Source organism: Rhincodon typus, chromosome 26 (assembly GCF_021869965.1).
Source record: "Rhincodon typus isolate 14 chromosome 26, sRhiTyp1.1, whole genome shotgun sequence".
Classification (NCBI taxonomy): Eukaryota; Metazoa; Chordata; class Chondrichthyes; order Orectolobiformes; family Rhincodontidae; genus Rhincodon; species Rhincodon typus.
This window is the reverse complement of record NC_063357.1, coordinates 38,894,401-38,914,963: the sequence shown is the minus strand read 5'-3', so window position 1 is coordinate 38,914,963 and position 20,563 is coordinate 38,894,401. Positions and strand designations below refer to the sequence as shown.

At 41.7% G+C, this 20,563-nt stretch overlaps 2 protein-coding genes across 3 annotated transcripts in view; one reads left to right on the top strand and one right to left on the bottom strand.

Annotated features, from left to right (window-relative positions):
• The window catches only part of pex12 (peroxisomal biogenesis factor 12), a 20,577-nt gene extending 14,140 nt beyond the window's left edge, over positions 1-6,437 (bottom strand). Inside the window, exons 1-4 of the mRNA XM_048612392.1 lie at positions 6,402-6,437; positions 3,698-3,776; positions 2,388-2,510; positions 2,032-2,162 (exon numbers count right to left, since the gene is read on the bottom strand). Coding sequence (XP_048468349.1) covers positions 2,032-2,162; positions 2,388-2,510; positions 3,698-3,776; positions 6,402-6,437 — 369 coding nt within the window. The remainder of the gene's footprint in view (positions 1-2,031; positions 2,163-2,387; positions 2,511-3,697; positions 3,777-6,401) is intronic.
• A 2,311-nt stretch (positions 6,438-8,748) lies between these two features.
• The window catches only part of ap2b1 (adaptor related protein complex 2 subunit beta 1), a 166,515-nt gene continuing 154,700 nt past the window's right edge, over positions 8,749-20,563 (top strand). For both annotated transcript variants that reach the window (XM_048612549.1, XM_048612548.1), the window contains exons 1-2: positions 8,749-8,817; positions 11,226-11,331. In XM_048612549.1, the coding sequence (XP_048468506.1) occupies positions 8,781-8,817; positions 11,226-11,331 (143 nt within the window). In that variant the 5' untranslated portion in view covers positions 8,749-8,780. The remainder of the gene's footprint in view (positions 8,818-11,225; positions 11,332-20,563) is intronic.

Here is a 20,563-nt window from a genome sequence, read left to right as displayed (position 1 = left end):
TTTCCCCCATCGTCACTCTGCCCCCTCACCCCTTCTGCGCACCTCCCACTGTCACAGTCTGTTTCCGTGTTGTACTACCCAATAACTTTATGACAATGACAGGCTTGCTCACCGTTGCTGAAGGTTATTGGAAAGCCTGTTGGACAATTAGCTCTTTAAGAGCGTTTGATGCCACCATCTTATTTTTGGGAGTTCATTTGGTTATGTGGTACGTTTGCCAACTGGGACTTGTGGTGAGATGGTCATAGAAACAGACCCTTCAGTCCAGATGGGCCTAATTTCACACTCACCACTTGATTATTGCCAGGTCGACCTTGCTGGTTGGCTGGGCCATGGTGATGGTATATGGTTGGTTTGTTTGCCTGTTACTGGGGTATTTGGCAACCAAAGCTGATCAGGTTACCCAGAGATCATCGAAAGTCTGTAGCCCACAGTACTAGAGTGGGTGAACCCTGCAGTCTCAGATGGTAATTAAAGTTGCTTTACTCCGTTGACATTAAATAATTTTGTAACCAACTTAAAAATTGTTGAACGGTTTCTCACCTTTTTAAAGCATCACACAATCTGCAGCTGAAATCTGTTGAGTCACCCTGTTGCCTTCCACTCTGAAAGAAATAAACTGAGGTTGGGGGGAGAAAAAGCAAGGGTAGTAGTAATAGTAGTAGTATCCCTAACCCTGAACCAGGAGGCCCTGATTCAAGTCCCACCTGCTCCAGAGGTGTGTAATAACATCTTTAAACAGATTCATCAGAAAAATAGGATAAAGCAAACCCATGGGGGCCCCTCTTGTGGCACAATGGTAGTGTCCATGAGGATCCAAGTCCCACTTACTCCAGAGGTGTGTAATAACATCTTTAAACAGGTTGATTAGGAGAATTAAAAATAAAGCCTTCCACTCTGGATGTGTTGGTGCTTTGAGGAGCCATGCAAAACTAAAGATCCTGAATTGGATTACTGATCTGCAATGAATAACTGGTTTCAGACAGGACTGGCATTTGGACTGGGCATGTTTGTGTGGTTTAAGACGTGGAGAAGTTCACAAATGACCAACTGTCCAAGGTCCCACTGTTGTTGCTCTTTAGAAACCCTGACTGGAAATTGGAGGATGCATAAAAATAGAATTGGTCTGGGCCATGACAGCTCCCACTGTTGATTGGTTCACCAGACACTCATTGCAAATGACCACTTGGTCTAGTTGCTTGGGAAATAGTGTCCCAGGAAGAGTTAATCCTCATAGAATCCCAATAGCGTGGAAATAGGCCTTTTGGCTCAGCAAGCCCACACCGACCCTCAGAGCATACCACCCAGACCCATTTCCCTAATCAACACATCCCTGAACACTACAGACAATTTAGCGTGGCCAATCCACCTACCCCGCACATCTTTGGGCTGTGGGAGGAAACCAGAGTACCCAGTGGAAACCCACACAGACATGGGGAGAACATGCAAACTCTACACAGACAGGCACCCAAAGGTGGAATCGAACCCAGGTCCCTGGTGCTGTGAGGCAGCTATGCTAACCACTGAGCCACCATGCCACCCACAAGTATCTTCAGGAAACCAAGACCATGATTTGTGTGTTAAAAGCCCAAATGTTCAATTATTGGAATTACTTGCCTTTAATAAAATGACATCACTTCAGTAAAGCATTTTAGAATTGTGTAGTTTAACTGCGTCTTTTGAATAAAAATCTACTGTATGTTTAACCTTTCTCACTTGCACCAGGAATGAGCATGTTAGCTGAACTATTAGAATAGAATAACAATTCATTGTCACTTGTATTTATGAAAATACAATGAGATGTGTATAAATCGCCACAATTTGGGACCATTTTAATTACAGAAGTCATAAAAAGTAGTAGTTAGGACAAAGTTCATCTTTTGCTTCCTTCATGGCAATCTGGGTTTATGGAGCGGGAATGTGACTCCACTGCTGCCCCTGAGGCTGCCAAGGCAGGGATTTCCAGACCGGACCCACCATGCTGCCATTGCTGAAGCCACTGCATTGCTGCCACAGCAAGGAGGGACAGACCGGACGCACCGAGTCACTGATGTTGAATCCATCGCCACTTCTTTTGCCAAGTGAAGCTGCCACATTACTGCCATAGCCACGAGGAACGAACCAGAGCCACCATGCCACCACTGCTGTGGCCACCCCTGAAACTGGCACACGGAGGAACAGACCACACCCACTGATGATGAAGATAACAAAGTGTAGAGCTGGATGAACGGAGCAGGAAAGCTGACGTTTCGAGTCTGGACCCTTCTTCAGAAAATTTCCAGACCCGACACGTCAGCTTTCCTGCTCCTCTGCTGCTTGGCCTGCTGTGTTCATCCAGCTCTACACCTTGTTATCTCAGATTCCCCAGCGTTGGCAGTTCCTATTACCACTGATGATGAAGCCTTTGATAAAGCCACGACGAGAACGGCCATGAGGAATAGACATCTGGCTCCACCATGCTGCTGCCACCGCCGCCACAGCATCCCCTCGCAACCATCTTCCTCCACAGCCTGAGAAAAGAAGAAAATGTGAACTTTAATTCAAAAGAGGATTAGAGAAATGAAGAAATGAAACAAAGATGCTGGCCAGGTGAGCGGGAACATACAGGCGCAGAGCCGAACACTTCCTACCCTGTCGTTACTGCCTTCTTGCAATAAGTAATGATGATTTCAGGAATGTCACCGGTGAAACCAATTGAGTTCAGAGTAATAGATATTTTGCAGTATCAAAGTGTGAAATAACCTCTGCATTCAAATAGCCCTGTTGCCATCAGGAACTTTTCAGATGTTTCTTGGATGGGGCAGGAAAAGAAAGACACTGACCTAAGAAAGAAGAGCCTCTGTCAGAGACTTAATATTAAATTGTGTTCTGTTGATGGGAACTGAAGTTTTATTTGACTTTTGTTTACCCTTTATCTCCTCTTCTTGAATTTTGATTCCTTTCTTTCCCTGGTCTTTATATGGGTGTTGGCCCCTTGCTGGGTTGTAGTTCCATGGATAATATACATCTTTCGCAGTGTTGTACCCAACCGACCAATACTTTACAAAGAAGTTCAAGGGTAACAAAATGTTTGGCTACAACATGTCCCTTTTAAAGAATGCAGTATGATCATCTGGCAGAAAGCTTGCTCGTTATTCTTGTAAGCAGTGTATCTTGTTATATTTTATAAATTGATTTTTGCTTGCTGAGTTTTTGAGAAAATTTTAATTGAGCATCTTAAAATCCTGCTCTATTTTATCTTCTGCAGCCTGGAAACAGATATTTACCATTTATTGAAATCTCAGCTCTCACAGGCTTTCAGCTGTTACTAGGATAATGACGTGTGTGTTGCTGATGAGCTGCTATGACTCTAGGTGATGTTGTTTCTGTTTAGAACTGCATAAGTGTGTGTGAAGTAGGTGGCTTTTTGTAAATACCAGGAGTCCAGCATTTGTGATCAGAAATGGCATTGGTTTCCAGTGCTTAGAAGGATTGCATCTCAAAGAGTGCATATCTTAATTGGGAGGGGCATGGTTTCTGTGAGAGCAAGTTTCAATCCTGTTGAATTCTGGCAAGAATTCAGGGGTCCCTGTGATAGACTTAATTCAGTCAGTAGCTCTGTACAGCAAGAGAAATAAAAACAAAATGAACCTGTGATTGTTCATGCTTGAGTAAAATCATGTTATTGAAACTTCATTCCGTGAGGAAGCTAACAAACCTGGATTGACAGCAGCGGGCATGTGTGTGTATTCTTGGTCAATTTTCCAGTGTTTAGTTTCTCCCGTATCCTGATAATTCTGGGTACAATAATGATGAGACATTAGAAACTATTGTCAAGAGGATTTCCATGACTTATGACAGTCAGATGTGTATAATTTTCCATGGTTGAACTGTTGGTTGCTCAAACATTGGCTTGAGTCTGGGCTTGACAGCAACACAGATTCAGAGTAAGTCTTTGGCTATTGTCTGCGTTTGGTGAAACCTTTAGGATCGAGATAAGACATTTCTTTACTTGAAGGGTTATGAATCTTTGAAATTCTCTGAGCCCGGAGCTGTGGATGCTCTGTCAGTGATTGGATTTTCTTTTTGAATGCTCAAGGAATTAAGGCGTATGGGGATCATGTGGGAACTTGTAGCTGTGGTAAAAGATCAGACATGATTTAATTGAATGATAGAGCTGGCTTATTGGTCTGAACATCTGCTGCTGTTCCTTATTTGCAAATATATTGAGCATAATGTTAGAATTCTAAGATTTTATAAGATGGTGTTATTTTGGGATTGTGTTTTTAATTTGGGAGAAAATGGGGGTCATGTGACCCAGTCTGAATTCTGATGACAGTTACAAAAATAGAATTTGCTGGAAAAGCTCAGCAGGTCTGGCAGCTTCTGTGGAGAGAAATCAGAGTTAATGTTTCAGGTCGAATGACCTTCCTCAGGACTGATCTGATGACAGTAAACCTAGCTAGTTTGATTATTAAAGAGGGTACAAGGTATTCAGGCTTGTAGACAATGGCAAGAACATCTGCAGTGACAATGAATAGACTGTAGGTCTCCAAGTTCGCGTGAGGTATTAAGTATGTTAGGTTAACAGTTTATTTAGTTTCAAGATAGAGTTGGGGTGTTAAGAGGATAGCCAATTAGCAGTAATAGCTGAATACAATGTCACTGTGATTCATATTACCATGGAGATGGTCTTTGAGAGCGGAAGGTTTCTCAGATAGCCCTGGAGCTTGCACACCTAAGTCAGTCTGCCAGGATCTGAGAGCAGATAGAGATAGCGAGTTTCTATGGTTTACCGTGCAGGTGGAAGCTAGTGCTCGGATTGAAAAGACCAAAATTATGGGGATTTAAAACTAGGCTGGAGAATTTACATAGCTTGAGACAGAGAATTGCTAGGAAAATTTACCATGGAAGACAGTTCTGGAATTAAAAGTTACTAGACTGGGAAAGGAACTGTTCAGAATTAAGGTCCCTGAAGCTAAGAATCACTTTGGCTTGCACTTGTAGAATTGAACTTAAGAGACAGTGTAAAGTATGCCTATGAAATGAGTTTGTGTTCCAAGTAGGAAGGGAAAGTTGTATTCAACAGTTCAAACTAAAAGTTGCTGACATAAAAGGTGTTTCGTCAATGTTGCTTTTATGTATTTGTTACCTTGTGTGTTTGAAAACAAATATGGTATCTGACATTATTTCAGCTGTTTGCTGAAAGTTGAAATCTCCTTTGAAATATCATTGGTTTCTGTAGGGAATGTCACTGCGTCAAGGTAGGGTATAACTGGTGGGAGCAGTTTGAAGTAAAGAATTAACTGCATCACTCAAAACCGGTATCTAGGTGAATACACCTTTTTTACAGATGATTTAACGTCCTGAGATGTTTTGTGAGAGAGAGCAAGGGTAATTCAGCAAAAAGTAGAATAGAAAGATTAAGGGGAAAAAAGCTAAGTTGTAAAGAGGGTAGGAGTTCAGGAAGTAAATTGAGCAGGTTGGAGGACTGTAGTGATTGTCCCATTACAAAACTGAACATCTCTTCTTTCTCCTGATCTCTGATCAGTCGTGCATGCTGTAGTTCTATTTGAATTTCCTACTCTAACCTTGCTACACTTTATAATCTTGTCTCCTTGTATCACCTCTGTTCTAGGGCAAAAAGTGAAAGCTATTCTTTGGTTGTAAAAACAATGTTTTATTCTTTTGTAGGATATGGGTGTTGTTGGTAAGGCCAGCACTTGGCCATTGCGTCTTGCCCTTGAACTGAGTGCAGATGGCCTAAAAACCCTCCACTTCTTCCTGTCCTGCAGGCCCGACCAGTCCCCCTCCACTGACACCCTTATCCGCCTAACTGAACTCGTCCTCACCCTTAACAACTTCTCCTTCAACTCCTCCCACTTCCTACAGATGAAAGGGGTGGCCATGGGTACCCATATGGGCCCAAGCTATGCCTGCCTCTTTGTAGGATATGTGGAACTGTCCCTCTTCCGCAGCTACACTGGCCCCGTCCCCCACCTCTTCCTCCGTTACATCGATCTTCCACCTATCTGCTCCTCCCACCTCACTAACCAACCCCCACTTCCTACCTACACCCACCTACTAGCTTCATCCCCGCCTCCTTGACCTATCCGTCTTCCCTCCCACCTACCCATCCCTCCTTCCTCACTGACTAACCCCTATCCCAACTCCCTACCTGCACTCACCTTTACTAGCTTCATCCCCACCTCCTTGACCTGTCCGTCTTCTCTCCACCTATCTGCTCCACTATCCACCTTCTTTCACTGCCTCCCCCCTCCTCTCTATTTATTTCAGAGCCCCCTTCCCCTCCCCCATTTCTGAAGAAGGGCCCAGACCCAAAACATCAGCTTTCCTGCTCCTCTGATGCTGCCTGGCCTGCTATGTTCATCCAGCTCCACACCTTGTTATCTTGAACTGACTGTCTTGTGAGGCCATTTCATTTCAAAGTCAACCATGTTGCGGTGGGTTTGGAGTTGCATGTAGTCCAGACCAGGTATGAATGGTAGATTTCATTCGCTAAAAGACGTCAATGAATCACAACAATCGATAATTTCGTGGTCATTGTTACTGGAATTAGCTTTCAATTCCAGACTTGAGTTTAAAGTCTGCAAGCTGCTGTGATGGGATTTGAACACACATCCCCAGAGTTTTAGTTTGGCATCCTGATTTACTAGTCCAGTGATTTTACTACTGTCCTTAGAACAGTGTTCCTTCATCTTTCACCCTTGTCCTTCATGGTAAATATTTGTCCATCTTACCTCCAGGTCTGGTCTACTTAGGTGTCCGCACTCAGTGGTTGACTCTTAATGTCCTCTCAAGTTATTCAGCAATTCGTGCTGCTATCATGCTAATTGGTAGCCAAGGTTTACCCTTGGGAACTAGGTCTGACCTAGGCCGGACGATGGCTCAGTGGTTAGTATTGCTGCCTCTCGGCGCGAGGGACCTGGGATTGATTCCACCCTCGGGTGACTGTGTGGAATTTGCACATTCTCCCCGTGTCTGCGTAGGTTTCCTCCGGGTGCTCCGGTTTCCTCCCACAGTCCAAAGATTTGCAGGTTAGGTGGACTGGCCATGGGAAATTGCTCATAGTGTTCAGGAATGTGTAGATTAGGTGGGTTATGGGGGATGGGTCTGGGTGGGAAGCTCTGAGGGTCGGTGTGGACTTGTTGGGCCAAAGGGCCTGTTTTCACAGTAGGGATTCTATGAAATTTCTATGAAATAACTTCAGTCTTGTTCATCCCGATCCTGACACTAATTTAAACTAGAACAGAAACATGACGAAATGGGACAGCATATGGATGTGACCAAGTGACAATGTAGAATCAAGTGTGACTCAGGGTCAGCTGAGGAATAGAGCCAACTTCTTCCTAGGTAAGAGAATAAAGGACCAAAGATATTAGAGGATCCTCCAGGAACCGGTGGGGGGGGGGTGTAAACAAATCACTACAGCTGCCCCCCAACCAGGAGCCAGAAGGAGCGGAGAATGGCAGTTATGTTTGTACTTGGAAGCTGGGCATCATTTCTTACTGCTGTGTAAGTACTAGTTTGTTTTGGAGGGTGTGTGTGTGTAACTTTTTATATCAGCTTTTGTAAGATTAGACTCGCGTTCTTGCCTGAATTGCCTGTTTTCTGGGTTATAACAATATGTTGATATTTCAACCCTTAACATTTTTTCATTTACTTAAAATGCCTTCCATTGAGTTAATTAACATGGGAATCAACTCTAGACTTTAATGCAAACTCTACTTCAGAAACCAGGTTGGGAATAAAGCTCTTTGGACATGTTATGCTTGTTCTTTGTTTGTTGGTTTCTCACGGCCAGCCTGTGAAGAAAATATCACATTTTTACAACTTTGAATTAACAGCTGTAGCAGCTTGCTGTTGACTCATTGCGGTTCCTTTAAATTCAACGCTTTACACATAATTTTGGACTCTTAGGAAAAAAACTCGCTGCTTTTGATGAATTTACTGCTCACACAAGTGAAGGATATCAGTGTGGAGTTATGGAATTATTCCTCCCCCTCCTCCAATCCCAGCATCCTGAGTTTGTGTCAGAATGCTCTGAGGTTAAGTATAGGAAAATGAGCTTGATGATAAAGCCCCTCAGTAGCACTTGTTGCCTTAATTTCTGATGAGATCCCTCACCTATCCATTGCATCAATTGCAAATGCAAAATTTCTAATTTTGACAAACCATGTTTATGGTTTTTTATAAGGTGTGTCGAGAAATTTAGATCTGTTTATTGTTGAACTGTCCTGTTTCTGTTTGATATTCACGCTGCTCCCGTTCATCTCAGATGGGACTGACTTCAGATCAAATATTGGAGACTTTATCTCATTACTCTGGTTTGGATTTCATTGCAGCAAAAAGAAATAATTTAAATTTATATGGTGCTTTCTATGCCTCGGTGTCTCAGTGACTGTATTCAATGAATTGCCGTTGACAGTAGCTACTGTTGTAATATCGGAAATGTGGCAACAAGATCCTATGAGCAGCAATGAGGTGATGATTAGTTCTGTGTTTTTTTATTCTATGCCAAACTTTAGTCCCCAGACACAAGCCTTCAGCAAAAAAGCTAAAAAAGATTCACTGACTGAAGAAGTGTTTTCTCAGCTATCTGAAATCTATGCAACAATGTTCCTGAGACTTATAGTCATGCTGTCTGGCATTAATGCTCACTTGAACTATTGATGCAGTTACCAATTCATTTTCTGCTCATCTCAAAAAGAAAAGTTGGGAAAAAAAAATCTTTTTCTAAAATCTGTACTCTTTTGCAGGAAGCTTAAAATACTGCCACCATGACTGACTCGAAGTATTTCACCACTAATAAAAAAGGTGGGTTTCTTGTTGTGTAATTCAATCTTGATTATTGTGACTGAACATGCCACCTAGCAAAACCCTGAAGCTTACTGAATTTATGGTGTTTTAAGTGATAGAACAAAGTAAGGAACAAAAACTCTACAGCACAGGAAGAGGCCCGTCGGCCCTCCAAACCTGTGCCGACATATTTTGGCCTTCCATATTAAAAGTGTCTTCACTTACAGGATCTGTATCCCTCTATTCCCTGCTTATTCATGTATTCGTCCAGGTGCTTGAATGTTGCTATTGTGTCTGCTTCCACTACCACCTCTGGCAGCGTGTTCCAAGCACTCACCTCTGTTTGTGTGAAAAATGTGCCTCACACGTCTCTTTTAAACTTACACCCCACCACCGTCGCACCTTGAACTTGTGCCTCCTAGTAATTGACCCATCCACTCTGGGGAAAAAGCCTCATACTTTCCACTCTATCCATGCCATTCACGATCTTATAAGCTTCTATCAGGTCGCCCCTCAACCTACTGCGTTCCAGTGTAAACAAACCCAGTCTATCCAACCTTTCTCCGTAGCTAAATTCCCCCATACCAGGCAACATCCTGGTAAATCTTTTCTGTACCCTCTATAAAGCATCCACATCCACTACCAGAAGGTAGTGTGGTGACCAGAATGATGTGATTGTTTGCAGTATTGCACTTTGGGAAGCTAAAGTATAGATTGTAGGCATGACACAATGTTCTTCATTACATTATCAGCTGAAATGTTGGGAAGACAAAAGAGAGTCTGAGGTGTGAGCCAACAGAAGTGGGTGTTCTAGCTGCTTTTCTGCTAAGTTCCTCTGCTCAGTGCAGCAGTGGTGTGTGTGGCGAAGGAAAAAATGCAATGAAATGTATGAGCCTGCAGTGCTGTAATATTGGATGTGTGCTGTGTATAAAGATTAGTTTTTTTCCAGCAGTTTCTGGCGATGAAGTGGAAAATTATGATTAATAAATGCCCAAAAGGTAGAATTTGACCAAATCTGAAGTTTACAGGGTTTAGATCAATAGTCTGATAAATGTGTCTTCATAAAGATTTAATTTGATACTAGCAAGGAGCACAACCCGTGGATAGATCAGTTGTTATGAATGTGGGCGCCTTGTGCTCGATAGATAAAGATATTCACTTCAGTTGAATTTTTCTTCAGTATACCAGGAACCTTTATGTTGAGCTTTTGACTCTTCAGTGAACAAAGCACATTTCTGCTAAATTCTTTTCGTTCGAGGATTTATGGTGTTGCCATGAGCTTGTCTCTTGCGATGCTGTGTATTTACTAGTGGTGCATTTGGTCTTGTTAATGGCTGGGATGGGAAAACACACAACTTGTTGGTTATTTTTTGCCTTTCCTGATAAAAAAAAAATGCCATATGACATTGTATTAAGCTATTAGATTTCAACATTGGCCTGTGTTGAGGAAGTTGATATTAGCTTTGGGAGGCAGTAAATGTACTATAGCTCCATCCGAACTGAATTAGGAGCTCCCCTAGACTGCTGCACCATACAATAAGATCTTTGCTGACCTGTCTGTAAACTCAAATCCACATTCTTGCCTACACCTGATAATGTTTATCCCTTGCTTAGTAAGAGTCTGTCTGTCTTAAAAATATTCAAGGACTATGCTCCCGCCACCTTTTTAGAAAGAGACTTTGAAAGGCTCTAGATGCTCTGAAAGAAAAATATTCACCTCATGTCTGTTTTAAGTGGGCATACCCTGATTTTAAACAGTGACCCCTAGTTCTAGATTCTTCCATAAGAGGCAACATTCTCTACACATCTACCCTGTCAAGACCCCTCAGGATCACATCTCATTTTGCAATTTGTGCAGTATAAATAGTGTATCTACTGCTTCGTCTTTATCCATGGTGTACGTTACCTCCACCAAGAACTCCAACAGAGTTCGGATGTTTTCCTTTTCAGAAGACCATGTTGACGCTGCCTGCCTGATTTACCTTGAACGTATCCAAGTGTTCTGTTTGAATTTTGTTAATTAGAGTTTCTAACATTTTCCCTATGACAGATGCTAAGCTAACCGACCTGTGGCTTCCTGCCTTCTTTTACCCTTTTTTGAACAGAGGACTGTAGATACTCACAAAAATAGCATTCCAGATTTCAGTTCCTGGTCATTATCCAGGGATTGCTGCAGGATAGTATATGCAGAGAGGTTGATTGATGATGGAGTAAGGGATGACAATGAAGATTTGGCTCTACGATTCAACAGTCTGCTACAATTTGTGTGAATAATGGTGTCCTGGTACCAACGGGTTGGTGATCATTGTGGATCCAGTAAACTCAGGAGAGAAGGAATTAGAGGTTTAGAAATAAAGCGAAGAGACTTTCTGTTTCTATGGCACATGATATTCTGTTTAATCTTGTCCACCTTTTTAATGTTCTAGGAGAGATATTTGAGTTGAAGGCTGAACTGAATAATGAAAAGAAAGAGAAAAGGAAAGAAGCAGTTAAGAAAGTCATTGCTGCTATGACAGTCGGCAAGGATGTGAGGTAAGAATGTGGAATAATCAGCATTTACCTCTGAAGGTTTCTGTCTGTGATCATGGTGAATATTGTGACCTGGATCTTGCAATCCCAGTAGTGGTGAGTGTTGAAAATACTATGAAGCACCACAATGACATCATAACTTGTAGGGAGACTATTTACATTCAAATCTGGAATGTGGAATTAAGCTGTGCTTAATTCTGCTGTTTGGGTAGCCTGGCATCTCCTCCGCCTGGCTCCACATCCTGCCAATGTTAGACACAGCTCTCCGTATAAGGGTAAAGCAGGGGTTGCTTGTGAATGGAAGGGAGGAGGAACTACTGGGAGAGCTACAATTGAAATTACATCAAATGAAAATTGAAAATCCTTTAGAACTACTCGTTCTAGTTGGTCATCAACCAGGAATGTTAACTTTCTGTCCAGAGATACTGCCTAACGTCACGAAACAGGGATAGCAAGCCAGACCAAATCAGACTTGCTAACACTGGATTTGCAACACAGTGAAATTAAAACGTTCAATGATCCTTAATTGCCCAATTCAAACAATTTATTATTAATACTGTAACTTTAGTAGAGCAAAGCTAAATGACAAGATGATCTAATTAATGTCCGATTTAAACCAAATCTTCTTTGATTGTAACCCCCGCTCTTGCAGACACACCCACACAATTAAGGACCAAATTTAAAAAGCAAGTGGACTGTAATTTGCCAGTTTGATAACCGTTTCAACAGTGCATACCATGTCATTATGGAATCCTCTAATATAATGCATCATTCCAAACACGAAGGCTTGTAGAGAGAATGGAATTCAAGCACAGTTTCCTAGTCCAGCAGCTTCCAAGCACCCAGTCTTCTACAATTGCCCGCTCCACCTCCCAAATAAAAACTAAACCCAATCAAAAACCAGTTCAATCTATGGTTTCACTTATCTTTCAAACATCTCCTGTGGCTGGCTGGCCAGTACCAGCCTCGCCTTGATTGACCAGTACAAATAGAACTGGCTGTCAGTCCTTAACACATTCTGATGCCAAAATGTCTGCAGTGTTCCTGGAGACATAATTAACATGTAGTTATCTTTCCAGGCCAGTTCCCATATGTGAACATCAGTTTGTTTGTTCATTCTTCTTAAAGCAAGTTGTTTAAAATTCAGTTCTCAACTTCAGCGCTCAGTTCCAAATCGAAAGTGAGAAAAATAAAGAAAAGCAGTGATGATCTTAACATTAAGCTACTGAGTATTTCCAGCATTTTATTTTTATTGAACACCGTTTGTGTATCTTTGAGCTGAAGATGGACCTCCGTGCATGTCTTCAGCTCTTAATTGACAGGGTTGACAGTCGGAATCTTTTTCTCAGAGATGAAATGCCTAATACTACGGGGAATGCATTTAAGATAAAAGGAGGAAATTTCAAAGGAAATATGAGGGGCAAGTTTTTTTTTTTTACACAGCAATAGGTGTCTTAAATGCATTGCCAGGCGTAGGGGTGGAGGCAGATTTGATAGGGGTTGTTAGATAGGGACATGAATAAACAAGGAATGGAGGGATATGAATCATGGGCAGGCAGAAGGGATTAGGTTAATTTGGCATCATATTCAGCACAACATTGTGCGCGGAAGGGCCTGTTCTTGTGCTGTACTGTTTTATATTCCATTGCCAGAATGGCTGGCTTCACAAGCGCTGTGCTGCTTGGCCTTTCTACAACCTTGCCTGTTGGAGCAGGTTCCTGCTGCAGCTTACACTCAAAAGTAGGGCTATAGGTCTTCAAGTCAACTACGATTGTTCTGAATCTGATAGTGATAAGGTTAGAATGTCAATGGCAGAATTATTTGGTGCTGTGAGTTTATGCTGATGAGTTATTGAACAAGGCTATTGTTAAACTTCTTTCTCATAGGAGAGCAGTCTTGGTTGAATTTGAGCCTAGCTGTCTGATGAAAGAATAGTTTGCTATTGTTTGTATATGCCTGCTTGTGTCTGTATTTCGATTTCACATCCTTTTTTTTAATTTGCTGAGCTGTATTTTGTCAAATGAATTGTTGAGTATGAATGGATGTTGGAATTGTTACTGTTTCAGTCCATTATTTATCCATGATCCTGATTATAGGAGAGGAAGGTTGTAGCTGTCTGCTTTTCTTCATATACCTTACAATTGTGGAAATCTTCCCCATGAAGAGTTGAGAAGTGTCACAATCTGTAGCAAGCTAAGATTATAGTGAGAGATAGTAAGAACTGCCGATGCTAGAGTCAGAGATGACACAGTGTGGAGCTGGAGGAACATAGCAGGCCAGGCAGCATCAGAGGAACAGGAATGTTGACGTTTTGGGTCGGGACCCTTCTTCAGAATGTTTTGTTTACCATTTGCTTTCACTTATATCCTTCAGTTCAAGCTCCTGTTGATTAGAAATCAGACTGAGGTACATATTGCTCTTACAAGTTGGGGTTGAAGCTCAGATTAGTGAGGAAGGGTGGAAGAGGTTTAACTGCAGGATGAACTCCGGTTTTTGCTGCTTGGCTGAAGGACCTGTTTCTGCATATCCTGTAAAATTTACAAATATCATCTGGAGTCTCTAGCTGTAGTGAGGCAAAATCGAAAGAGAGGGACTGCTTCAACTTCAGTGGGTGAAATTCTACTCCTCTGCCTAATGTTGATAGAAAATCTTTGACTATATGCATGATTGTTATGGAAAGCAAAATTATCACAGGTATTATAAAGTGATCTGAGATTAAGGGTTGCGCATCATTCTTTGGCTGGATAGAAGGAAATGGTGATTGGTTGAATCTGAAAAGTAAAATAAAAATGTTCTTTATCTCAACTGAAGTAGTTTGAATATTCATTGTGGGAATGTGAGTGTTTCTGGCATTTATTTCCATGCCACGGTTGTCTTGAAGGCGATGAGGTCCCATTTTTGACTTGCTTGAAGGCTTGACACAGCTGAATAACTTGTTAGGCCTTGTCATAGGAGAGTTAAGTGTCAGCCCTCTTGCTGTAGGACTGGAGTCATGTGTAAGACTAGATGGTGCAGTAGCAGCAAGTTTCTTTCTAAGATGAACCTCACTGAACCTGTTGAGCATTAAGCATTTTCACAGCAAGCTCTTTATTTCCAGACTTCGCGCTGAATATCAGTTAATTAACTTGAAATGAAATATTCACCAAACCATAAACATTTAATAAAAGGATATTTCCATTTTTTTCCTGTGCTGAGGAGAGGGAGTTTGCTTTGTGGTTCCAGATGATGTGACTGGGAATTTTTCCAGATTCCTGTGGTGTTGTTTGTGACAGGTTGGAATCAGTGTGTCTTGCCAGCACCGTGTTGCAATATGAGATTGCAGCTGCAATAATGAAGTGTTTGCTTCCTGTCAGGTAACCTGAAGCTATGCAGCACTTGCAGCATGCAGCAAATTTGCAATTACATTGGTAGCATTAGCAGTACGGATTGCCAAGTTATTGTTTAGCAACTATGACTAGTGGCTCGTGATAGGATAATTCTATTGCGTTGACTCCAGCTGCTAGTGAAAAGTTACATAGAAACATATATATGAATGAAGAACAAAAGTAGACCATTCGGCCCCTCAGGGCTCCTTTGCCATTTGATCATAGCGTCATACAGCACAGAAACAGACCCTTTGGTCTAACTACTCCATGATCATGGCTGATCTGATTGTGTTCTAATTCCACAATCCTGTCTATCTCTTTCTCTCTATCTCTCTCTCTCTCTATCTCTATCTATCTCTCTATCTCTCTCTCTCCCCCTCTCTCTCTCTGTGTCCCTCTCTCCCCCCCCCCATCTCTCTCTCCCTCCCTCCATCTCTGTATCTCTCTCCATCTCTATCTCTCTCCCCCTTCTCTCTCTCTCCCCCCCCCCCCTCCCCTCTTCTCTCTCCCTCTCTCTCTCTCTCTCTCTCCCCCTCCCCCTCTCTTCCTCTACGTACCTCCGGCTTAAATTTTCAATGACCCTGCCTCCACTACCTTCCGAAGCAGAGTTCCAAAATTGCAAAACCTAAGGAAAAGAAGTCTTTGTATCTCTGTCCTAAAACCTGGAAAAGCTACATTTACGTGTACGGTCTTCTGTCAAGGCGAGAATGTTATCCCCTATATCATGGGCTCCTATTTTGAGTCATAATCTTCTGTGTTGCACCTTCTCAAATGCCTTCTGGAAGTTGAAGTACAGGACATCAACAGGCACCCCTTAATTCACAATGCATGTTACTCCCTCAAAGAATTCCAATAAATTGGTTAAATATGACTTTCCTTTCACATAACTACACTGACTCCTCTTGGTTACCTTGAGGTTTCTTTCATGTACTCCTCCACTACCCCTTAATGATCAATTCTAACAACGACCCCTTGACAGCTTATTATTTTTTAGTTTTCTGCCTCCCATGAATAGAGGGGACTATATATATGATCTTCCAATCTAAAGGAATTTTTCCAGAATCTGATGAAGTTTGGAAGATTACTACTACCACATCTAAGGAAGTTAATTTAGTAGGACCCAGTATTGACTCTCAACTTCATCAATTTACTCAGTACTACTTCCCTGATAATTAGAATTTCACCAAGTTCCTCTCTTTTTTTCAATTCCTGATTTTCAGATATTACTGATGTTGTTTGTGTTCCCAATAGAGAATACAGAAGTAAAATACTTGCTCATTTCATCCACAATTTCCTTATCTACTATTAACTCCTCTCTGAACTATTCTGTTCTCCAACTTTTTCCAGCTGATTATTTCAGGTGTATAACATCATTATTGTTCAGAGATTGGTTTAATATATGTCATCTATGGATTGTGATTGATTAGAATTCTGTTCTTTTTCTGTGAATAAATTGCTCAACTCTAATCCAAAATGATACAAGATTTTGGTATGGATAAATTATTCTGAATTGGCTGCTTTGTTTCAGATTTTTTGTTTGTTTTTAATTATCTCTCACGCATACCCAACTACTGCTTATCTTTGATTTATTTTCTAATTTTCCCAGGGCTTTCCTTCCATGTTGGTTTTAATTTGTGGGGATACTTTTTTGAGCTCACCAGTGTAAGAGCGATTGATACTGGGCAACGGAACTGTTGAGACTCTGGCTCCTTCCACTCTCAGATGATTATATCTTGAGTCTAATCTTGTTTGATGGCCTGTGTTATACTTTATGAATATTATGCTCCACAATGGCCATTCTGTGCCCTATCTCAATGAGATTGCTGCTTTAGTAGTTGTTGGTATTAATAGTTAGTCTTCAATTTATTTTTTGGGCTCATGCTCATGAAAATGCAAATGCAAGGTGATGCATTTTGGAAGATCCAGTTCAAGGGCGAACTACACAGTAAATGGAAAAGCCCTGGGGAAAATTGATGCACAGAGAGATCTGGGTGTTCAGGTCCATTGTACACTGAAGGTGGCAACACAGGTGGATAGAGTGGTCAAGAAGGCATACGCACGCTTTCATTCATCGACGGGGTATTGAGTACAAGAGTTGGCAGGTCATGTTACAGTTGTATAGGACTTTGGTTCGACCATGTTTGGAATACTGCGTACAGTTCTGGTCGCCACATTACCAAAAAGATGTGGATGCTTTGGATAGGGTGCAGAGGAGGTTCACCAGGATGTTGCCTGGTATGGAGGGCACTAGCTATGAAGAGAGGTTGAGTAGATTAGGATTATTTACATTAGAAAGATGGAGGTTGAGGGGGGACCTGATTGAGGTCTACAAAATCATGAGAGGTTTAGACAGGGTGGATGGCAAGAAGCTTTTTCCCAGAGAGGGGGACTCAATTACTAGGGGTCACGATTTCAAGGTGAGAGGGGAAAAGTTTAAGGGAGATATGTGTGGAAAGTTCTTTATGCAGAGGGTGGTAGGTGCCTGGAACGTGTTGCCAGCGGAGGTGGTAGAGGCGGGCACGATAGCGTCATTTAAGATGTATCTAGACAGATACATGAATGGGCAGGGAGCAGAGGGATACAGATCCTTGGAAAATAGGTGACAGGTTTAGATAGAGGATCTGGATCGGCACAGGCTTGGAGGGCTGAAGGGCTTGTTCCTGCGCTGTAATTTTCTTTGTTCTTTGTTCTTTGAAAAGATTATTTGAGACTGCCTCAAAGGAGACCTCCTGGCTCCTCAGAAACTACATGGAATCTCTTGCATTCATTTGAACAAACAGATGGAGATATAGCCTCCTTTTGCATATTACCTCCATAATTACTTTGATTATATGCTCCAATCTGTAGTGACATTGGTACATTCCATATTCTGATTGAGGGGAAAATGTTACAAGGGTATCAATGATTCGAGTCAGGCTGTCTTTTCCTTCAGTGCTGATTTGTTTTGGAGTTGGCTGCTGTAAGTGCATCTGTGGTTACTGAGGCTGGTCTCCAGTGGCCAGCAAACCTCAAGCTTATAGGTGCTGCTTGGAACATGTAGGAGAGATGAGGATAACAATCTGATACAAGTGACTACAATGCTGCAGTTGCAGAAGCTTTGGCATGGACTAGTTGGACCAAAGTGTCTGTTTCCATGGTGTATGACAAAGATACAAACCTGTTAACATGAAAATATTCTTTTAGCTTAAAATAGAACTGGAGATTTGAGGCACCTATTTCTGAATGTAATTAACTCCCATATTTTTTGTTCATTGCTACTCATCACTCTCCATTGGAGAGGTGATCAAACTTAGACAAATACTAATGCAACCATTTCCGAGCAGATGAGTACATAGTCATTCTTCTTTGATGTTCCTTTCATACTTTGAATCTTCACCCTGCTGATCTTGAAGGGAGTGGGAACTTATTAAGCAAATTAGTGTAATATAATTGTCTGAATATGGCGATAGATCCAGCGAACCATCGGTCAACGTGAAATGCAAGACAACATTCAAGTAACATTTTTTTTCTCTTCCATTCCTAAATGGCTTCAGCACGATGGTTGTCACAGTTTAAGTTATTCCATACTCTCCTTTTCTGAAATTAGATCAATACTTTCCTTATAAGAACATGTCTGTTATGAGCTGAGAGCTCAATTTTTACCCTGCAGTACAAAATCATCAAATCCAAGTTTGCGAATTAATCATGGTGCTAGTAAATTGTTTATTGAAAGATATTTGAAGAGGCCGTTCTGCTTTCAGTTTAGAAGATGAGAATATTTCCATGTCAAACCTCTTGTGCAGGTCAACCTACTGCTCATGTTTATCAACAAATAAGATGATTTACCAGAGCAGAAAAGCCAACAAAATCAGGAGGAAATAAAAACAGTATGGGATATCAGGTGACCATAAGAGCGAGGAAAAGAATTAGGCCATTCAGCCCACCAAGTCTGCTCCACCATTTGATCATGGCTGATAGGTTTCTCCTTACTTTTCCCTGTAACCTCTGATCCCCTTACTAATCAAGAACCTATATATCTCTGTCATAAAGATTTTGAATGACTTGGCCTCCACAAACATCTATGGCAGTGAGTTCTACTTTTAACCACTCTATGGCTGAAGAAATTCCTCCTCCTCTCAGTTCTAGAGGGTCATCCTCTCGCTCTGATGCTGTGTCCGTGGGTCCTCATCTCTCCTACTAGTGGAAACGTCTTAATATCTACTCTTTCCAGACCTCTCAATATTCTAAATTTCAATCTGACTCCCCTCATCCTTCTAAATTCCAAGTACAGACCCAGAGTCCTCAACTGCTCCTCATATAACAAGCCCTTAATCTCTGGGATCATTCTTGTGAACCTCTTCTGGACTGTCTCCAACACTAGCACATCCTCCCTTAGGTTTGGGGCCAAAAACTGTTTTCAGTATTCTGAATGTGGCCTGACCAGAGCCTTACATAGCCTCAGCAGCACTCCCTACTTTGGTATTCGAGTCATCTCAGAATGAATATTAACTGTACACTTGCCTTCCTAACTGAACTGCCAACTGAACCCATTGTGTTCAATCTGCCACTTCTTTGCCCACCCTCTTAGCTTGTCCAAGTCCTTCTGCAGCCTCCCTGCCTCCTCAACACTACCTGTCCCTCCACTTATCTTTGTGTCATCTGCAAACTTAGCAACAATGCCCTCAGTTCCTTCATCCAGATATTATCGTATAATGTACATAGTTGTGATCTCAACACAGTCACCTGCAGAACTCCAGTAGTCACCAAATGCCATCCTGGAAAAAACCCCTTTATGCCCACATTCTACCTTCTGTCTGTCAGCTATTCATCTATCTGTGCCAGTCCCTTATCCCAAGACCATGTGCTTTTATTTAGCAACCTCCAATGCGCTACCTTGTCTAAGACCTTCTGGAAATTCAAATACATGGTGTCCCTAGGCTGTCCTTTGTCTAACTTGTTTCCTCTTCAAAGAATTCTGACAGATTTATCAGGCATGACCCCACACTTGACAAAGCTGTGCTGACTCAGCCGTCTTTTATCATCAACTTCCACTTACTCCGCAATCTCATCCTTAGTAACGAACTCTGAAATCTTACCAATGACCAAGGTCCAGCTAACTAGCCTATAATTTCCTGTGTTCTACCTCTCTCCCTTCTTAAATGGGGTGTTACATCAGCCATTTTCCAGTTCTCTGGGGCTCTCCCTCACTCCAATGATTCCTGTTCACAGCTGTATCACTCCGTTTCATGTTCTTTTTCACTTAAAATCCTATAACCTAAGCCACACCCTGATGGCATACTTCCTTTCTCCAAATACTCCCCCAGCTCTGAGGCAGCTCATAAACCTGTCATGGCAATGACATGTTACTTTTGTTCAACAGACAAAGAAATTCTTAGCAAAATATAGTTTCAAAGAATCTATAGGAAAGATGCTGAGTTCCAAGGAGATTCTACCTTTAAAGCTGAAACAAGTTCTTTGAAGATTATATCAGTCAATGAATGATGAACCACCACATCAATCCTAAATCAATTTCACAATGTTGCCTCATTAACATTACTGGTGTATAGACTGCAAACTCATGTATCCTCACAAATTGATATAACCAAGTCTGACACATTCGATTGGTAGAAATATATTTGACACAGTTGCATTATTCTAGCAATGGTAAGGGCTGTTTGTATTGCAGCATAGTTCTGTCCTCCATGATTCACATCATACTTTTATAACCACCTTTCAGCTGGACAGGATCTGAATAACTTAACTATTATGGCAAGGAGAAATCATCCTTTTTATTAAGAGGAACTAATGAATCTTCTGAGACAACAAGGTGCAGGGCTGGATGAACACAGCAGGCCAAGCAGCATCATAGGAGCATGCTGCTTGGCCTGGTG